This window comes from Periophthalmus magnuspinnatus, chromosome 4 (genome assembly GCF_009829125.3).
Source record: "Periophthalmus magnuspinnatus isolate fPerMag1 chromosome 4, fPerMag1.2.pri, whole genome shotgun sequence".
In the NCBI taxonomy this organism is placed as follows: Eukaryota; Metazoa; Chordata; class Actinopteri; order Gobiiformes; family Gobiidae; genus Periophthalmus; species Periophthalmus magnuspinnatus.
The window spans coordinates 17,365,130-17,386,189 of NC_047129.1; the positions used below are offsets into that span (position 1 = coordinate 17,365,130).

At 38.7% G+C, this 21,060-nt stretch overlaps 1 protein-coding gene across 1 annotated transcript in view; it reads right to left on the bottom strand.

Moving 5' to 3' along the window:
• Positions 1 to 18,590, bottom strand: part of exoc2 (exocyst complex component 2) — a 35,969-nt gene extending 17,379 nt beyond the window's left edge. Inside the window, exons 1-7 of the mRNA XM_033964774.2 lie at positions 18,520 to 18,590; positions 11,252 to 11,400; positions 9,509 to 9,685; positions 8,410 to 8,536; positions 6,646 to 6,759; positions 4,272 to 4,396; positions 380 to 460 (exon numbers count right to left, since the gene is read on the bottom strand). Of these exons, the coding sequence (XP_033820665.1) occupies positions 380 to 460; positions 4,272 to 4,396; positions 6,646 to 6,759; positions 8,410 to 8,536; positions 9,509 to 9,685; positions 11,252 to 11,369 (742 nt within the window). The 5' untranslated portion in view covers positions 11,370 to 11,400; positions 18,520 to 18,590. The remainder of the gene's footprint in view (positions 1 to 379; positions 461 to 4,271; positions 4,397 to 6,645; positions 6,760 to 8,409; positions 8,537 to 9,508; positions 9,686 to 11,251; positions 11,401 to 18,519) is intronic.
• Positions 18,591 to 21,060: the final 2,470 nt, after the last annotated feature.

Below are 21,060 nucleotides of genomic sequence, written 5' to 3' on the forward strand. Positions count from 1 at the left end.
TTATCACCAGTTTATTAAAGTGCATTAGTGGCACCAATCTATCCAGTTTTGAAATGTGTTCCATTTTTGGGAAGTAAAATAGCCAAAAACTTTTTTCCCCATTTCAGTTTTAGTGCAGCCAATTTTTAGACTTAGACAATGATGAGATCTTGCATTAAATGTTCCTCCATCAAAGTTCAAAAGTAAGTGAGATATTCAGGCTGTCTATAAAATAATCTCTTATAAATACATTTTATACAGTGTTATTCTCTTCTTTGCAATGCTATGCTAAGTTAGCAGTGATCACGTGGAGAAAAATAAATTAATAATAATAATAATAAAGTGATGTGACTATGTGAGTAAAAATGCATAAACTTTAAGTTGTAACACATTTGCTTACTGTTGAGGATGTTCTCCAGTCTCTGAGTCATGGACCCCTCCACTCTTTCTGTGCCATCAGACTCCAGTCGCTGGTGAATAGCTGCAACAGACAGTGAGAGAAAGACGGAGAAGTTTAGATGGAGAAATTGACCATAAATAAATAATTCACAAGCAGCAAATAATCTTTTGGATTTTTTTATTATACAGATAAAGTTAGCCAGACTCCACCTTTGTAAATTTGTTTTTTTTTTTTATGGAGCTGAGGAGTTGCCCTGTTCAAGCTGTCCCAGATGCACCTAACCGGCGGTCTTACCAATGTTGTGGTCTTGAGAAATTCAAAGCATTCTAACCTAGAGGTAACATGGACCTAAAATGTTTCAATTTTGTGTAAAATAACATTGGGGGGCACAGAGCAGAACAGCCAAGATGCCAAAAATGACTTCTGTGGGGAATTAAAAGTAGAATCTCAAATGGCTTTTATTCGTCACTTAACATGGAGAGTTTTGTGCGGGATAGGGAATCTAAAGGAGGGGGATGAGAGGAGAAAACAGGGAGAAATGGAGGAGGGAGAGAGAGTGTGGTATGGCAGCGGCAGTAGATAAATAAATGGTGTGCAGTAGTGGGCCGCTGGGTGCTGAGAGCCGCTGTGTGGGTTTATTGACAGAACGGAGCAGAGGTGAAGAAGGCTTAGGAGACCTTCTCAAAAATACTTGTGGAACGGTTCAAATATGTAACAAGGAGATATCTCAAGAATGAAGAGAAACTATGAAAGAGATTTTTTATTCTGGCTTCAAGGCTGTACAACAATTTCTAAAAATAAATGTTTTTATAAATATAAAATATATCCAGTCAAAGTTAGATTTGGAATTTCGAGAGTTGAATGTGCTTAGATGTGCTGTCGTGATATTAAAACTTTAACTTGACTTCACTACAAAACCACATTACTACCATCACCATCATCATCATGTACAATATATAGGCCTAACGCAGTTTTTGGCACAAAACATCTACCGATATGTGCCTGTCTATTTGCTATAACAGCAGTAGAGCATCATAATAATAATAGTGAAAAATATATAAAAATGATTTCCAAACTTGTCATATTTAACTCAGAAATTTCCTCAAATAAACATAAGCTAGTTTAGGTACTGGACCAAACAAAATGTATTTAATTTTTTGTATTGAACAAAATTCAGCACAAATCTTCATCAAAATCACTACATTTGAAGCCTTTTAAGACCTCAGAATCCTCACAAAATAATTTTACTTTTTACCCTTTATGTACATTTTGAAACAGGTATTTACTTATACTAGAGTAGATTTTTTCATATGATACCTTTACTTTAACTTGAGTACTTTTTTGCTCTGGTATCTGTACTTTTACTTAACTAACTAGTACTTAACTAGTCCTTCTTCCACCACAGCTGATTAGTATCTATTTTATTGACTTTTTAGCTATGTTTAATGGCATTATGAAAAAGTAGGTGATGGAAAAAAATAAAAAAATCATCAACGAGAGACCGGGAATAGGCAATAGAAAATTACGAGTTCAACACAACACCAAGGCAAGTTACGGCAGGTCTGTTTATGTGTACCAACAGAACAGCAGATACTTTTACTGTCATTTCCACACAAGCAAGAGGCTGGAGACAGCAAATGGTATGGGGGGGATTCTGTAAATAAATAAGGGGATGAAGAAGACAGACAGAAGCCTGAAGGCAGAGAGCAAGGTCACTCCCACGCACGCCTTCGCCTAATCAGAATAGACATTGACCTAGTGCGCACCTCTCACTTTTAGATGGCCAGCAGTAGAGAATATGACCATATGCAGACTCAAACAGAGGGGCCGAGGGAGTGTGTGTGTACATGTGATTGATAGGGCAGAACACACAGGAAGAAAAAGACACACGCACACTCCAGGCGTCCCCCCCACCTCCACCCTTCCCACCCTCTGCCCTTTTGCCAGCTGTATGTCCTCTGCCTCTGTCACACAGTTAGCTTCTGGTGACGTCACAGCTAACCTAAACATCAGGTCAGCTCCGGATAAGACGTGCAGCCAGGACCTAAGGAAGAGCTCCTGCTTGCCTTCCTGGAACTATTGAGAAGAAAAAAAATGAATAAGAATAAAAATACTGCAGCGTCCCTGGATTCTAAAGCTGGAGATGTTTTGACTCCTGCCGGGGCTGGGGGCGCAGGGAATAGGCCCTGGGAATCAGGCATTTTTGGACCACGGTAGCCGTTCCGCTTCCTGCATCACTGGGAGACTTCCTTTTCACACAACAATGAAAAACCTCAAAATTCAACATTTTTAGGAGAAACAAGAGCAAATTGTCCAGCCCTCCATCTGTCAGTCAATCAGCCCCAGTGACCTGACCCTCTGAAGGCAACATTTGTCACTATGGCTCCATGTCTAAACAGCTTTTTCCATCTCTTTCAGCAGTTCATGGTAGTTCACATGGAGAGTTTACAGAAACTTTGTGAATAGAATAGCAATAAATGATTTAGCCTGGATTGATGATGAGGAATTATAAACTCTTTGAAGGAACGATTAGTTAATTAGGGGAAAATTATTACATTGCAAAATAATTAGGAAAGTATTACATGGCAACTGCTGCATAAGATATTTTCACATTTTTACAGTTTTTTCTGCACACTGTAGCCACATCCAACACATAAAGAATAGAAGAATATTAATCATGCGTTCTAACAATTCAACATATTTCTTTTCAGCGGCTCTAAATGAAAAATATGAATAACAAAGACGTGATTCACAGCTTTTTGAACAGCTGTGCTAACTAGGGATTGGCATTGAGCTAAAACAGAGCCCCTCAGGTTTGGCTGCCGGACCAGCCGTGTGCCGCTGGTATGTGGGTTTGGCGGGGCTAAGCTAAGCTCGAGTACAGAATATCTCTAAATGATCCCTGCTGGCTAACCACTTAATTTCATCTGACTGTAAAAGCCAGGTGTAAGCCAAGAAAGGATGTTGTAGTGGTGTAATGAGTCATCATGAGGAGACAGGAGTCAGGTTTAAATGAACTAAGTTCGTGTGAGCAAAGTTCAACATTGGCTACAATATAATACTCTATTATATTCCAGAAATTACATTTGAAAGAGGCATTTATGTGTTCACAAAATACGATTGTTTTTGTCTCATGCTATGAAGCAATAACCACGCAAGCATTCAGTATTTTATGCCACTAAAATTATAAATCACTGTTATTTCCATAAAATGCAAATGTACAAAATAAAAATAATAATTTGATCATTTTGCAAATTCATTCCTAGTTCAAAGGTCACATAAGTCAATCAATGCATTGCACAATATCTCTTCTTCCTATGAAGACGGTACATTTCCCATTAGGGCAGTGGGCACACAGTAGGCACGTTCTGTATTGTTCCCATTGGTTTGACTGGCTCTGTTATCGGCACTATCAGTCCTAATGCTCCAGTCTGCATTGTGTAGGTCTGCTCTGTTTATTTAGATTCAATCGCTAACAATGAAAACACTCCCTCGATCCCAACTGGGCCACAAACACGCGGAAAGCAATAATAATAATGATGATGGAGGCAAGAAATTGGATTTATAAATAGTACGAGGAAGTAACTAAGTAGCTACGATGGCGGCGGGGAGTAAACAGACAAAAGTATAAATGACAAGTTTAACAATTGATTTTAAATACCACAGAGAGAGACAGGGGATAGGGTTTTGCACCTGTGCTCAGTTTTTAATATTTTAAAACATTATTTAAAATCTTGAGTCAACGCTGTCAGAGCACATTAGGAACACATTTGCATGACTTCCAAAAATCAAAAATGCACTCTGAGTAAAATGTGGGAGGTTGATTTAAAATGTGTGTATATAAATTACAGACTATCTGACATTCATAGACAAATGAGTTAATGTGTCTCACCTGCGAGCGCATCCTGAGCCTCAAAGAAAGTGCTCAGACCTCCTTTCACATAGGCCAGACTGCCCTCGTTCTTCTTATTGGCTTGTTTTTTCAGATTATTGGCAGCTATCTTCAGCTGCTCAAAACTGGAACGACAAGACCACAAAGGCAGACATCATAATGTGAACTCAGAATGGTTAGTTGGTTGAAAGGGTTAAATGCAAGTTAAATGAAAATGTAAATAGCTTGTTATTTTTTTTATTATTATGATTATTACATTGCCAGAAATGGGACTTTGAATAGCATTTGGATTCGAAGTTGTGCCACAGTGTGTTATAGTATTTAGGAATAAAAAAATTAAAAAAAACTACATAGATTAAATAATATTGTAATATTACGCCTGTCATGATAATCACTATATCGACTTATCGTTCAATATATGACTGATGGAACAATTATTTTTGTGGTCAATATTGTGTGTACATTTTCTTTGTACAACTGGGAAATTGTTGGTTATTTTTTTGGCTATGTGATAAGATTTAAGTTGTAAACTAAGTATTAAAGTGTTTCATTCTACTGTTCATTTATTGCAGCTCATTGTTTTTTAACAGCATTAACAATATATTATTTAAAATACATTTTAGAATAGTTTTTGTGGTTTAAATCTGCTGCCATCTGTCAGTGGCATAAAGTAGTTTCAATATTACTGTTTATCATCTATATTTACTGCAGTACAGTGATGGATGACATACTCAATTTTGTTTTTTAGGTCAAAGTACAGGTACAGTGGTGAAAAGTTAATCAAGTACAAGTATCACATGAAAAAATCTACTTAAGTAAAAGTATTTAAGTACCCGTTTAAAAATGTACTATAAAAGTAAAAAGTAAAGTAAGTGGTGTTAATTTGTTAAAGTGTAAATGTAGTGATATTGATTTAAAATGATACAGATTTTGATCAATAAGATTTTGAATACGTTTCTTAATTTTCTCATGAATTTTGTGGACTTACATTTGTTTGTTCAAAGCCGAAGCTTGAACTCGGAAAAATTGAGTAGGGATGTTACCACAAACATTGTAAAAATAACCCCTCAAATCACATGAAAAGTACTTTTACTTTTCAGTCCAGTTCAAAAATGTAGTGGAGTAGAAAGTAGATACCTGCTCTCAAATGTAGTGAAGTGAAAGTAAAAAGTATCAACTGTAAAAGTTACTTAAGTAAAGGATACCTAAAAATTCCTCTTACTTGTACTTTGTTACCTTCCACCACTGCTTCAGCAATATATCATACTTCAATTTTTTTTTATCGTGACAGGCCTTTGTAATTCTGTAACTTTGTAATTGTATTTGTTTAGATTTTAATTTCAGTAAATGTTTTGGATAATTTTAGACCATGGTAAAGCTCATTTCCCTTTATACCAAACTGTGCGCATAAATAGCTGCAGTTGCAAATCCATAGAATTCAGTATGAGACTATGAGTGTCAATGTTGTAGTGAGGTTTCCGGTTGAGGAAGAAACAGTCACCCAGGGAAGTCCAAACACAGACCCCTGGTCAGACCGATTCCTGGGGTCTGGGTGACTGGAAGGATAAGCAGCGAAGACGGAGGAAGCCAGGAGGGTCCAAAATAGCTCCAGTCTGGTCTGACATGACAACTGGGCTCAAGGTTCAGGAGCCTGCCTCATCTGCAGCTCGTGGTCTCCCGTCACCCAAACAGTGTTCAAGGCAATTCTAAAGTGCATGGGACAGGCTTTCATGTTTTTGTAGTTATTATTTGGTTTGGTGGAATAGTACTTGTGGTAAATACATCCATAGTTTGCGGAAAAAAGTTGAGAATATGCTATAACAATAATAATAAAGACAATGATAAAAATAATAGTAGTAGTAATGTAGTAGTAATAGTACTTGGGACAACGGATGGAAATTACCCGTTGGCTATAAACCGGTGTGTTTATGTTCATGTCTGTCATGTCATGTCTGCTCATTAACATACATACACCAAATAAATAAATAAATAAAAAATAGTAGTAGTAGCGGTGGTAGAGGCAGTAGCAGTGGCAGTAGCTATAGTAGTGTAGCTGTTTGTTTTTTTGTTTTTGTATTGTATTTTGAACAGGACACCCATGAAAAGAGTCTAAGTGCCCTAAATGGTTCTCTCTGTGTAAATAAAAAGAAAGAAAGAATACAGGAAGTAGCATTGAGTTCTAAAACATAATACCTCCATCTATGTCATCAATACACAGAGTTACATCCAAAAATCCAGGGACAGTTTACACAAAAGGAACCTATTTTTTTCTATATGCAACTTCTTACAATTACCAAAACTGAATTAAATCATTATTATTATTATTTCCAAATGATAAATGGCTGACGTGTCATGGGAACTAAAATAAACATACCTGGAGCCTGAGTGGTTTTCTATCAGATACCAAGCAGCTGAGAAGTTTTCACTAGTAAAATCTCCAGTCATCCCTGGAAACGTCTGCTCCATGTCTTTCTGTGGGATCTTTCCTCTAAAACACAACAAGGAAGCAACCATGTTATTGCAGCACTATATTAATTAGGCAAATAAATACAGAGAGGCATAGTTAGAGACAGAATTCGCCAGCAGGGGGCAGTGTGTAGTCAGTAGTTTCCAGTCTGTGAAAGCCTGGCGTGGGAAGTGCAGTGTGTGACGCCTGGGTGCCCCGAGAGGACCCAGTGCTCATTAAGAAAGTTTGATCTCTGCTAATGACCCATGGCCAACACAAACTGAACCCCAGCCCCACCATCACCACCCACTCTGCTGTTACACACACACGCTCACACACACACACACACAAGAAAATAACATACTCATCTTGTGCTGCAATATCGCCTGACCAAGAAAAAAAAAAAAAAAGGTTTACACGGTGGTCACAAAAGAAACATCATAATATTGTAAATAATGGAACCACTGTTTAAGCACAATGATTACTCACAAATATAGAATGGGATATACCTCCAGTTGTTTCTAATTTATTTAAGAGTTGTTTGGTGTGTACCTCAATGCGATGCAGAGCCGTGCCAGTCGCTGAGCACTGACTTAGGGATAGAATGGTACAAGCTACAATAATAGAAGTTTTGTGTTTTATGTCTCTATAAAGCAGGCTGGTCCTACTCACTAAATGACATATTTACAAGAGTTACCAGAGCTGTATATGCAAATAAATATCAAATGTTGTAAATAAATAAATGGTGCTGGCAAAAGCTCTTAAAACTCTTATGTATCTTTATGATCTGTCTGTATGTCTGACCCAAACTGAAATTACAATTGAGTGTGCTTTAATACAATTATAACTATTTATAAAGTATTTGTAAACTGCGTATTTGTATTTGAAAAGACATTTTAAAATGTTCCCAATTTTCAAAATTCACTCCCAAGTCTCTAGCTCACTCCATGTATTTTCCCTTCCACTGTTGTGCATATGATTCTTTTATAATCCTAATTAAATTGTCAACTAATAAAAGTTTTGCTCGTCTTAGATAACATTGGCCGATTAATTGACTGAACTTATACAGATCTAGATGTTCGGCAGCTAATATAAATACCTGCAACTGAAACACCACACAGAGATGTGACAGATAAGCTTCTTAACAAAAAGCTTAAAGTTTTAACTTATCAAACTAAAGACGGCCGCAGTCATAACAATAACATGTATGGTATTATTCCATTCTAAGGACATGATGGATGCACTGCCCAGTGGGGAGTTGAGCAAATGGGTAATACTGTTTATAAGGGTCTTGTCTCTGGCCACGAGCGGTCACTTGCCCCAGGCCCCTTCAAGCTAAACAAACATTAAGCACGAAATGCCAAAACCTGACAACACAAGCTATACATTACAGCCATCTACGGCCAGTCTGTGTGGGAGGCTCAGCTTGGCGGGAGTGCGTACTTGTCTCAAAAGGTTTTTTACCCTACTTTAAAGACAATTATTGTGTTTCCACTGCTGTGTACCGTGGTCACAGAGTTTTCAGACATTGCTGTGTTGGCAAAATAAATCAAACGGCTGCATATGGGGTGAGTTTGTGTCTGTTTATGGAAGTAAACCATGACTCACGGACTGGAGCGTGTGTTTACCCCTGTGTGATTGTGCCGAGTGATTTGTGTGCATGTGCATGGACTGGTGTCTGTTCTAACATACTTGTCTATGTCGATGCCCAGTGGATTGGTGGGGCGCAGGGAGAGGGGGGAGAGCCCTTTGTTGCGGTCGGTCCTCATGTCGTAGTAGTTCATCTCATCCACCCACACGGCAGATTGGTCCAGGATACCTGCATCAACACAGGGCAATGCAGGACAGCAGCATGGGTGTGTTAGGTTGAGTGGAAAAGTTCGCTGGGCATTGAGAGTATTTGGAATGCGTTTGGGAAGTAGAATTTTCGTATTATTTAAATTGGCCTAACTTGTCTTTTAATTCATTATTTCGTAAAGTTGATTCACTTTTACATAACTGAGCAAAATGACATACTGTATAAAAACAATAGAACAGACAAAACAGACATAAGTATAACGCTGGGACACAAACTCTGAAGGTTTCATGTGGTTTCTGAAATCTCTGGGACCTGCATTCACATTTATCCTGTTTATTAAATGTAGGGTCTTTTGTGGATATATATTTTACTGTTATTTAACCAGGAAAGTCCCACGTAGGTCTGTCATGATAATTACTATATCGACTTATCGTTCAATATATACTAGTGGAATTTTTTCTAAATTTTAGGCCTTCATGATGACATTTGAGTTGTCGATGGTCCAATAATTAAATTACATGACACATTCTAGATACTAGAACTAACTACTTAAGTGTCTCATTGAACTATTTATATATTGCTGGCCATATTATGTTTAAAATTATTCACTTAGAAAAGGGTTTACTGTGATTATCCTGTTTTAAGCTTATTGTGAAAGTGCTATAGATTCATTTCACCATTATTGTTTAATCGTGATATTTGCTGAATCAATATATCAATATCAATATAATCATAAATTGTGACAGGCCTAGTCCCATGTAGTCAAGGCCTTTCGGTTTGTTTTATTTCACGCATGTATAAACACACAAATTGCTTCACTCAAACAAAAAACAACTACGGTACGTTTTGTTTCATTCACACGTTAGAGTAATCATTCATTATTAGTTTGTCTACAAAGCTCGCAAAAGTAAGTTCTGAGTAACATAGGACCTTAAATGGTAAGGAAAACCAAACACAAAGCATAATTTGTATAATATGCTGGTAAAGTCTCACCAATGCGCTCAGGCTTCAGCAGTTTAAATGAAACAGTGGAGGTGCCGAGCCCTCCAGACTTGGTTGTGACGATGATCTCTCCCTTGTCGTCTTTGGCGGGTCCCACACGGCAAACGATTTTACTCGCTGACATCCATTCAGCTGTCAGCAGGCAGTTATGTCCGCAGATTGACAACCCTGAAACAAAAAAAAAAGCACAAGAACATGGTAAGAGATACTGACGAGATGCGACAACATAAATAAACAAAGTGTAACAATGACGTAAAAACAACACAAACTGTTTACTGCTTTAGCGTCTCTCTGCATGTGGGGTCAATGTGCCACAGGAGGTCAAAGTTCAAGTTGGGGTCATGACGGGCATGCGTGGCGGTGACCTTTCCTCCCCTCTCACTTGGAGCTTAACACGTTTCAATTGTGTGCTAAGTGGCTCATTACCGGCACACTACACTCTGCACTTACGTCTGTCACCCTTTTTAACCCCTCTCGAGCACTCTTCGGTCACAAAGAGAGTTGAGCCATAAACTAACTCTTCAAAACGATTCCAATGTAAAGAGTAAAAATCGAAACCCCAAACTGACCAACCAACAGCCCATAAAAGCGTAAATAATATCCACATTAGTGACTCATTTCCTGCCTCTGTCCTGTACTGGTTGTTGTTTATGTGAATGCACAAGCACTTGGAACATTTGTGCATAATTGTCTAATTCTAGGCCCTCTGGGTATTTGGGACAGAAATAGGCTGACAGCCGGATAACTGTGAAGTGCTAAGTGGAGCGATTGGACAGCCCAACCCCAGATATGTGTCCTCTGCTGTTATGCATACAAAGAGAAAAACATTAGTAAACTTGAAGAAAATTGTTTCAGACCTGAAATCTTACAAACCAAAACTTTAAATCGCTCAAAATGCGATTAACAAAGTACATATTCAGTATTTTGTTTGGGGCCCACATAAACAATGCAATGTTTACCATTAATAGAGGAGACTATGGTGCCCCCTCATTGCCCCCATAATCTAAAAAAATACACTGAACAAATATTGGTGATACAAATAATACTTTATGTTTCTAATATGGTCAAAATCATATAGATGTAACTGTATTTAATCTGTTACTGGTGCTTTTTTGATCAGTGGCAGCAATGAGTGAGATTTATACTCCGAAAATTTTATTAAATAAAATGATTCAAATATGGGTCGCTTGTGCCACCATCGTCTCAATAAACCTGTGGGAAACACTGCAATGCATTGTTAGAGAATTACGAGTTTATTAAATCATTTTATAAATACTTTTTTTAATCTAAAAGAACAATTTTCCAATACTAGCAAATCATAAACAATGTTATATGGAAAAAAAATTATAGCTAAAATAGAAAGCTTATAAACTTAAGGTACAGTATATAAAACTTTCTGGAGTTGCCCCGTTACCTGTAAGACTCCATGGAAATAGTAAGTTAAAACCATATTTCGGAACATTCTCCATGGAGAAAGTTTTGTGCCATACTATGGAAAAATATAGCCAAAGGAATAACATTTCCACAGAAACAAGCAGCAGGAGGCCGTCCTCCAGGCCAAGTAATAAGCTCACAGTAAGTTTTTCAGTGCAGTAAACAAAATCAAATTGTAAAAGAACGTGCTTTTATTTTTTTATTTTTTGGCTAAAAGTTACATACTGTGGCTTTAAATTAATTACATTTTAAACTGTACTGTGTGGTCACTGGCAGCTGTGTGCAAATTAAAAGCATTACCGATGAGGTCAGCTGGGCCCGTTCCCAGGTTTTCTCCGCGGATGGTAACTTTGGTCCAGGCCGGACCCTCTTTGGGAGAGATGCCCGTGACGAGCGGGGGCTGACGGGCACGAGACATGGTGGAGGACAAAGGACACGTCAATCAGCACCTGGAAGACATGACACAAACAACACAACTTCAGTTTTTTTGTTTTTCTGTAGAAGTAGAAGTCTTCCTGTAGAAGTATCATTCTAAATTTAGTTAAGATAGAGATTAGAAATGTGCCCAAACACTCAGGTCTCCACAGTGTTAAATCCTCAACCTGTAAGCCCTATACCATACCATGTACATATGCTGTGCGGTAGTTATCTCTCAGATAATAGGAAAAATAGAGCAGAGAGCCAAGAGCGAGTGAGCAGACAGAGAGCAGAGAGGAAAGAAGAATGTAAACCTCACAGCAAAGGATAAATAAACCTGGCCTCCCCAATCATTCCACATGAGCCCACACAACACAGTAAGACGTTTAGAACAGAGACCAGAGAAGGAGCTCCCATGCAAATCACTTCATTTTGGGGAGAGACAAAGACTTTAACTGAAAGAAGGGAAAGGGTGTATTTCAACAGCACAGATGTTTGCTAATAAATGACTGCCAGGCTCAAAAAGGCTAACCATTCTGTACACTCTGAGGCTGTCTGACGCTTCCGCTCTTTTGCTCTGCAGCCAAAACATGTTACACTCAAACAATTTAGGAGTTCACACGTATCAGACCCGCAGCAAGTGTAAACCTCTTTGCTAACATTTAAAGGTAATAATTATACATAAACAAAGTTTTGCATAATCAAAATTTTGAGGTAAAGAAAATGGGAATTAACATGCTAATAGGCATTCAACATTTCACTCAGAATATTCTGAAGTTGACACTTTGATCATATACATTATAATAAACTTAATACTTAATTTACAAGTGTCTTTAAATTGGGACAAATTATTATTTGGACATTTGCATTCTGTGGAAACGAGTACATTTGTTTGTTATGTTCTTTTTAGCAGCACAGAAGTCATTGGCTAAAAAATGGTTGAAGGCTGATGCCCCAACCCTGGACGACTGGCACAACCTGGTATACTCAAGCTTTGTCAGGAAACGCATTAAATGTACAATAGACTTCAAATGAACAAATTTGACAAGATATGGGAGAAATGGATGTCTTGTATTCTGCTTAGAAGGCCAGAAATGATTCTGTGATCTTTAATTTTGTGCAACTGTAACTGTTCATCCTTTGTTTGTTTATTGTTGTTACATTTGTGCCTTTTATGTATGTAAAGGAAAAAATATGAAAAAGATCAAATAAAACATTTTAAAAGCTTTAGAAGTTACTTGTGGAGTAAACTATTTTACAGACTGGCCCATGGAGATCTCTGGGAAACTTTAGCCCCTCTGCTACAGGAGCTCAACATCGTGGAGTTAACTAGAAAAACTCAACAGGATTTGTCTTATGTTGTTAATCTGCCCTGTGCTTGTCAAAGGAAATGGGAGGGCTGTGTAAGTGACACGAAGACGTTAAGAGGTTAACAGGCCTAAAACAAGAGTTTGGCATATCCTTTATCAATACCATATGTTCAGAGCTGAGCAGTGGAGGGCAACGATTCTCATTGTGGCATTTCTATTGTCTCCCGTCTCCACAGCAAGCCTACACGTGCACAAACACAGAGATACGCAGCGGGCAGAGTGACAGCGCGGCCAGGTTGCGTGCGAGGGGCCTGCCTGGTGTTGTGTGGTCCGTGTGTATGGAAGCATGAGGAGGGATCTGGTGTGTGTGGTCCGACTGTGTGGTCTCTGGAGCGGGCCCGGGGAGAGCCTGCTGACGGCCGGGATGAGAAAAGAGCCGCTCTGTTTACTTTACTCTGGGGGCTGTGCATGGACGCGGGAACACTGCCCAGACCCCTCGCATTTACACACATACACAATACACACACTCATACAAAATACAGCACAAGCCTCCTGTCAGATGTAATGAGAAAAACCAAAGAGCTCACCCAATGGCAGCGTTACAGACACGGGCCAAAATGTTAAAAGGATACATCGTTTTTGAGGAAGTGCACTTTAAGATGGGGCTCTCTCTATTTGTTTGTTTTTAATGCCAATTTGTACTCTGGGGTTTTGGATTTGATTTCTGAGCACCACAGGATTCTGCTGAGTGCAAAGGAGCTACACTGTAGATACAGGGGAAATGTGAATGTCTGAAATTCAAACATACGTAACACTAGGCCTGTCATGACAACTATGATATTGACTTTGATGTTTGCCATTTTTATGTAACAAGGTAAGATTTGAGCTGTAGGGGTAGAATAAATTATTTTTCTATGGCTCATTATTGGTTCATTTTGTATTTGATATTTGTTACAGCTTTTTAATAATCTTGTACATTCAAATTTGTTTTACAGGGATTCTCCTGCTTTGTGTCAGTAGCAAAAAAACATTTAAATATTATCGTTTATCACAATAATTCTCTGTAGCAATATATCGTGCTTCAAAATGTGTTATCGTGACAGGCCTACATGACACTCCTTCCTCTACTAATTGTTTGGTTGTTCACATCAGAACATTCTATAAGGCAATGATATTTAATACAAGTGGGGGCAGCTAAAATTAATGTTGTTAAAATGCTGATTTTTGTTGTTATACAGGGTGTAGTCAACAATAGAAATGATCAGGTGCAGAATCAGGAGTTTTCATGGCAAAGTACAGTGGAATCAATAAGGGAAACTGTCCCTTACCTCCCATCTGGGATCACACTTAAGAATCTGAAGTACGAATGCACTGATACGATACTGGTGTCAGATATCGGCGCCAATATTGAACATTTTGATGGATTAGATATTGATCCCAAGATATCGATTCAGTCAATATTCCATTTTGGTCTATAAATTGGCTTAATAACACGATTTACTTATCAAAATTGGCTCAAAACACCATGTAAAACTGAACTTGTATTTTTTCATATCTGTTCTGTAATTACTTTTCATCCTAAATAAGTTACAAAACATATTTCGATAACTTTTTCACAAGCACCATTTATGTTTAAAGGAAATAAATAAAATTTTCAGTCTCTGCCCTCTTATACTTTGATATTGAAAGTATTAAATTGAAGTAATATAACAAAGTATCGGTATCGGAACAGAAAAAAGCTTAAATGGTGCATCCCTATCCAGTAGACCAAACTTCAATCATGTCATAAAGATGGAAAATGTGACCTTAACATTACATTTAAAAACACAGAAAATAGCCAAAGGTAAAGTTTACAACAATAGTATAGACAAGTCTCTTTCACAGTAAAGGTTATGGGTCATGGCTGAGTACAAAATGCACTGCCTAAAACTACCTTCATGAAAAACAACCACAGTTAGAACAGAACCACAGCTGGCCTGTAAAAATCTCAACTATACCTAAGAGGGTCTTACATTAACAATACTTTTCACCTCAAGGGGGCAATAGAAAGATACAGATAGCACACGCCATCTCAACAACCCTTCTGGTTCTGCAGTGTCTGGGGCTAAATTTATTCCCCTTATAATATTTATTATTTCATCCAAGTTGCGGGAAGCCCACCGACCTGACCTGCAGCCACTGGCCCATCCGTGGTCTCCCTGGTAAGAGAGCTGAACGGGCAGGTTTGTTTTTGTTGGAGGCTCACTAACAAACAGCAGGCCAGTGTAATCTGTTTGGGATCTGAGAGTATGAGGACTGGGATCCCCAGGCTGCTCTACTCACCAGGGACAGCATGCCACTCTCAATCTGACGGAACAAGGAAGAAGAGTGAGGCTAAATATACTTTGTTCATATCACAGGTAAGCAATTAAATAATGCCTGTCATGTATTTTCAAAGGAGAGAAAATATGGCATGTTAGCAATTTACATGACATACCTGGAAAGTAAGCAAATGTATTAAATTAGGTTAAATATAAATACATTTTCTTTATTAATATTGTTTGCGATATAGTTTTAATCTCTCCACATAGTAAACATTTTTCTACAATTATCTTTTGTAGTTTCTCTTGCAGTATTTGTAATCTTTGTGAGGAGAATCTTTGTGAGAAAGATAAAATTTCCCTATCAAAGCCTTATGAGATGATGAATGGTGTTTTGGTCCCCAAGGATCCCATATGGCAGTGATTGGTAAAGTGATGGGCGTGTGTGGCATAAAGGGATCCTTTTAGACAGCTCATCAGCCTTAGCCTCTTTTCTCCATCCGTCAGAGTGGCCGATTCACTGGCCCGTCCTCTCACCCCCGCGCCTGCACTCTTTCACTGCTCTTTCACTCGGGGCTCCCCAGGTTTCCACAAACACCAGATTCTATCTGTGATCCCCAGGCTCTGAATGCACAGAGCCATCTACACATCAGTCGGGCCAAGATGTGTGGGCCGATCACACAAGAGGGCGTGGCCTCACACAGTCTGCCTCAGTATTTACCCTCAGCCAGGTCAGCGCCTGCCCCTCTCAAGTGGAGGCAATAACCCAAATTGCCTCTAATGCGTCTCAGCATCAGATTTCATACAACTGGATCATGCTGAAGTGCCACCAGTGAGCATTCATCCACTATACAGCTGTGAGAGCGCGGACCTCTGCAAAGCTCTCGGCCTGCACACATGAGAGTCAGCGCCACTAAATGTTGTTCCATTTGCAAATAGAAAAGAATCTGGTGGCCATGATTCTGCTATATTAAATTAAAATAGATTTTTTTTTTTCCAAAATATTCATATGTCCATTTATAAAATGTCTCCCTCTCAATATTCATTTCATGAACATAAACAATACAGATTTCGCCCTTCTAAGTCAGAACTCTGCTCCAAACCACATGTTTTTTACTGACAGAGGATTGGCTGTGGTTCTATCCCAACCCCATCATTGACAATTCAAAATGACGTAATCTTGATCACAATTCAACTTTGATTAATTGCACAGCTGCGTAAAATATTTCAAACAGACATAAAATTATAAAGCAGGTTTACCAGACAGCACACACAGGTACAAAGAGATAGTTAAAACTAATTGCTCAAAAACTACTAAAACTGCTAAAAAAGAAAACAAAACAAAAGATTAACTCTTTGAGTGGACTAAATCAGTAAAAGCAAATTCTCTTATTTTCGGAAATATAAAAATAAATAGACTTTATTGGCCTTGTTGTGTGTGCTGTTGGTCATATTTCAATATAAAGAACTTTACTGTAAAGAACAAATTAAAGAGCTTAAAAGCATTTCTTTGGATCTGGAGTTATTCCACTATGAGTCAGCATCTCCTCTGTTTCCAGGCTGCCCCTGTCCTGATGGTGAGACATTTCGTGACAGAGAGAGACAGAGATACTGCGTGCTCTCTGCTGCCATGGTGACGTCTGCCCTCTGGCTTTGTTGTCTTTGGGACTCCATGTTTGTTTGTTTGTCAGTCTCAAGTGATTTTTAGGTTTAGGCTTAATGAAGTGAAGTCCCCAATTTCCCACATAAGACTCCTAGAACAATAAACAGAAATATGAAGTGGAGGCCAGCAGATGCAGCATGATGTTTTCAGAGGATTATGAGACTGGAGACAGACGTCTTCTCTGGTGAAATGGGGAGGTCTTTGCAAACATGCTCATCTTATTCTAATGAATATTTGTGATTATTATTATTATTATTATTATTATTTAATATTAGTCATTTTTGTCATTGCAATTTGCAATTATTATGTCTCTCAACACAGTGCATTAGACAGATGTGCAATTCTTAAAATAAAAATGTCTTAAAATAACTAATTTACTTGACAAATATAATCTGCACACCCTGTTATTTATTGCAGCAGAATAAAAACAATTTACAGTCACAATGGTCACTATTCATTTTTAAAATGTTTTGTTTTACTGACTGTAATTTGTAACCTTTTACATTTTTTTATGTTATAAATACTAAACCTTTCCAGTTCATAGTTGCTCACTGGGCTGTTGATCTAACTCATCTGCCTCCAGTTCGGCTCTGCCCGTCACAGACAACAGCCTGTGACCAGTGGCCCAGCAGGCCTGTCAGCAGGAGAGGGCCACCGGGTGGGGCAGGCTCGAGAGCGGACAGGGCTGAAGGGAGAGTGCTGCTTCACAAACACACAGGGGCTGACCACCATTTCTCTGCTCACCCTGCAGCCACAGAACAGAGCTCAGCACCAAAGAAAACCTTCCAAAAACACAAACCACCACATTCCCCCAAAGCAAATGAGCAGGGACACTTCTTATTCAATTATAGTCAAAAGGGAACCAGAAATCTGTGCAGATATGCATTCAGCTGAGCAGGCTTTGGCTACACATTTGTGACTTAATCATGTAGTGTATTTCACAGGTGATGACATAACCTGTAAAGCTGCAGCTGCTAAGATTTTCATTTACTTGAAAAGAATGTAATGTAGAACAATATTATTCAAAAAGGTACACAAGACTATGGATTAAATGGACTGAAGTTATGTGTGAAAACACCACATGCAATAAAGCTAGGCTTAGCGTGGTGAATATAGCATAACATAGACGACTCTGGATTCCTTATACAAGTAATATCATAACCCTTGAACCATGTAAAACATACCTAAGATTTATGCCAGAGGGAAACTTAATTTGAACAAGCTGGAGAGCTAAGCTGCTGGTCACAGCTGAATGACTGGATTGATTAATCTTGCACCTCATGAAAATACTATTTTTTTTCTGAACCTGTTAGTAATGTCTAATATTTATTGCAAATAAATACAAAACTGAATGTGAAAGGACACTACAGGTCTACACTAAAATATTGAAATAATATTGACCGCAAATTATGTTTCATTAGCTCAGCAATTGACAGTTGACTTATTAGTGAATCCATTAGACGGTCAAAAAGGAGTTTGCTGTTTATGTAAGTTAACCTACAACTTAATAACAGTGAATCATGTATCATTACATTGTGACAACCACACACGAGCATTTCCGCCCCTTCACTACATCTATATCTAAAAAATATTGGGACGATAGTTACGAGAGGGGAATATAGTCTCGTGATCATCACACACGGTTTATCATTGTGTGCTTAACTGTCCTGCTTTGTTGACAATTGTGACAGAAAGCGTTAGCACTAGCTAGGCTACATATAACAGGAAGACATCCATTTGCGCCCCGGACAAATATTTGGCCACTGATTGCAGGGCTCATGAAAGTTACAACGGCACCGGTAGAATATCGTTAACACAACAGTAAAGTCATATTTTTTTAGACCCAATCAAGTAAAATAATGAGGAAAAACACCTCACCTTCTCGAACGGTGTGGCTCTCTGCAGCTACATCCGGTTTCTCTCATACTGTTTCCGGTTTCAAAATAAAACATCCGAGAATAAAATAATGTAATTTCAATGATAAATTGTTTGTTGTAATGGTTGACTATGTGTTTCTAACTATTTGGGATCTTTTTAATAAAATATTCATAAAAAATACACCTATTTTGTTATATAAGGCAAATCCTGCTGAAGGAGATGCAGTGATAGAATGTGAGAGCGTCAGGTACTCGCACCACGCACTGACCAAGACTTTTATGCAAATGATAGCCTTCTACACGCGGTCTCAAGCAATGCAGTATTACTACAGTGGTTTGATAAACTGGTGTGAAATAAGCTGATTTACTTTTTAAATTTTTTTTTTTTTTTTTTAGCACAGCAGGGTTCCACTCAGCTGCACATTCAAGAACAGTCAAAAAGAAGGAATGAAGTCCAGGAGAAAGTCCAGTAAGGGTCGACAAAAGCTGTTCTACACTTGGTTTGTTTACCTTGTGCCTCTAAACATTTGATCTTCAGAGATGACCGAAACATTATGGTACATCCCCACTACACTAGTTTCACTGCAGTGAGCAAAACATAAATATGCAGACACCAACTCATTCTTGTTCTTCCCATGGTACTTAAGAAAACACTATAAAATTCTAAAATGATTTGATATGATCTTTTCTGACCCCACTCTTGGCAGGGTCATGCACCTAATGGAGTTTTTTGTGAGAATTGTGAATCCCAGCGGGAATACCTCTTCTTCCTCCTCTCTCTTTTCACGGTGCATCGCTAAGGCATTTCCACTTGTTCTGGGAAACGTGCAGCATCATTGAAAATGCAACAGAGACCACCCAAGCCCACACTGCTGTGCTGTACCATTACATTTATCTCTGCAAATTGTGCAGGGCAAAAAGAATTCCTCTGATAAGGCAAGGCCCAGTCCTTTGGGAAAGTCTATTGTCCAATTATGGGCCAATCTCCTAATTGAAGAATTAAGTTGTGACTTGGGAATTTGCACTGATGCTGATGCAACACGGGCTGTTTGTCTGCATAAACATCAGCTTAAAGCAATGGAGCTACAGATCAGTGATTAGGAACATCAGTTTCAAATTAAGGAAAGCACAAACATAAACACAAACTATACTCAATGTCCAGTCTAATGGATTACAAAATGTTGATGTGATTAGACATGGATCCAGAGAGCTCACGGAGATATAAATAGAGCGGCAGAGCGAAGCAGGTGCCGCAGGTGTGCTCGGAGGCTCCGGTCATGATCCCGCGCTGACCCCAGCTCTCTGTAATGCACATCCCGTAATGGCACACGCTGCGCTGGCACCACTGCTCATCCCTGAACCCTATTGTTCATTGTTTGTCTTCTCCAATTTTTTCCCATGGGCCCCTGGCCAGTGAGAGGAAAAGGTCACTGTAAATATTGCACTGAAATCCTCCTCCCTCCCAGAGAGCTCCTGAAGATGGAACAGGCGACCAGTGGGTGAGCACTTCCTTCCTGCACAGGGCATTTCAACTGTAGGACATCAAACACGTATGAGTCCTCATGTCAAAGATCAGCAGTGAGATCATGTGCTCTGTTGACATGGGCAGGTCTCACGTGGGTTTACATGTTTCTGTGTCTTATTCAGTGTGGCTAGAATAATCTGTATATATTGTTGTTCAAACAGGTTTGATATCGTCAGGCCTCTGCTGCTCAGAGCATCTCACATGGACGTTTCTGCATTTCTTTTTCTGTTAAAGGAACATATACTTTCACTGTCTTTCATATTACCCCAGGTTTTATTTCATAAAATTGTCAAACTGACAAAGTTTTGTTTTTTTGTTGTTTTTTTTTAGATTAAGAGATGTCCAATACATTCAGCCATCTGAAGTATTTGCCTCTGAAATAAATAAGGCTTCTGGACAGAAGCTAAAATCTATGAACTTCTGAAAACTTTTGAGACTTTTGTCACAAAAGTTGAGGCATTACACCAGTAATAATATATGTGTATTTACAATGGCATGGCACTAAAATGATTGTTAATACAATAGTTATGGTAAAATACATCTAAATTATAAATCTCAAAGGACATGATAGGAGTCCCTATAACCGTGGCAGATATGTGTGTAAGGAGCTAGCCTGTTGCACTGCTGTCAATATGTTATGATGTTCAGGACTGTTTGTGTTTTGTGCGGCGCTCCAGCTCCAGCCTCTCCCCTCACTTGATCACGTCCAGCACTCCAGGCTCACATTTTGGGCTCCAGAAATCCAAGCCTGTGCCAGGCTTCACTTGGAAAAGCTCCCAGAGGAATGGAGAAGACTGGGCCAGTGGACTTCAGGAGAACGTAGCCTCCAGCGTTGGACAGCTGACACATGTGAACAGATCCAGAACACGGAGAGGGACACAGAGACAAGTGAATTGTGAGTCCAGCAGTATAACACAACAAAATAACAAGATTAAAAAGATAATGTTATGATTTTAAGGCACAGTTTTGTTATACTTCTTAATGGCACATGTTTGGTTTCGCATTATAGGATTAGGC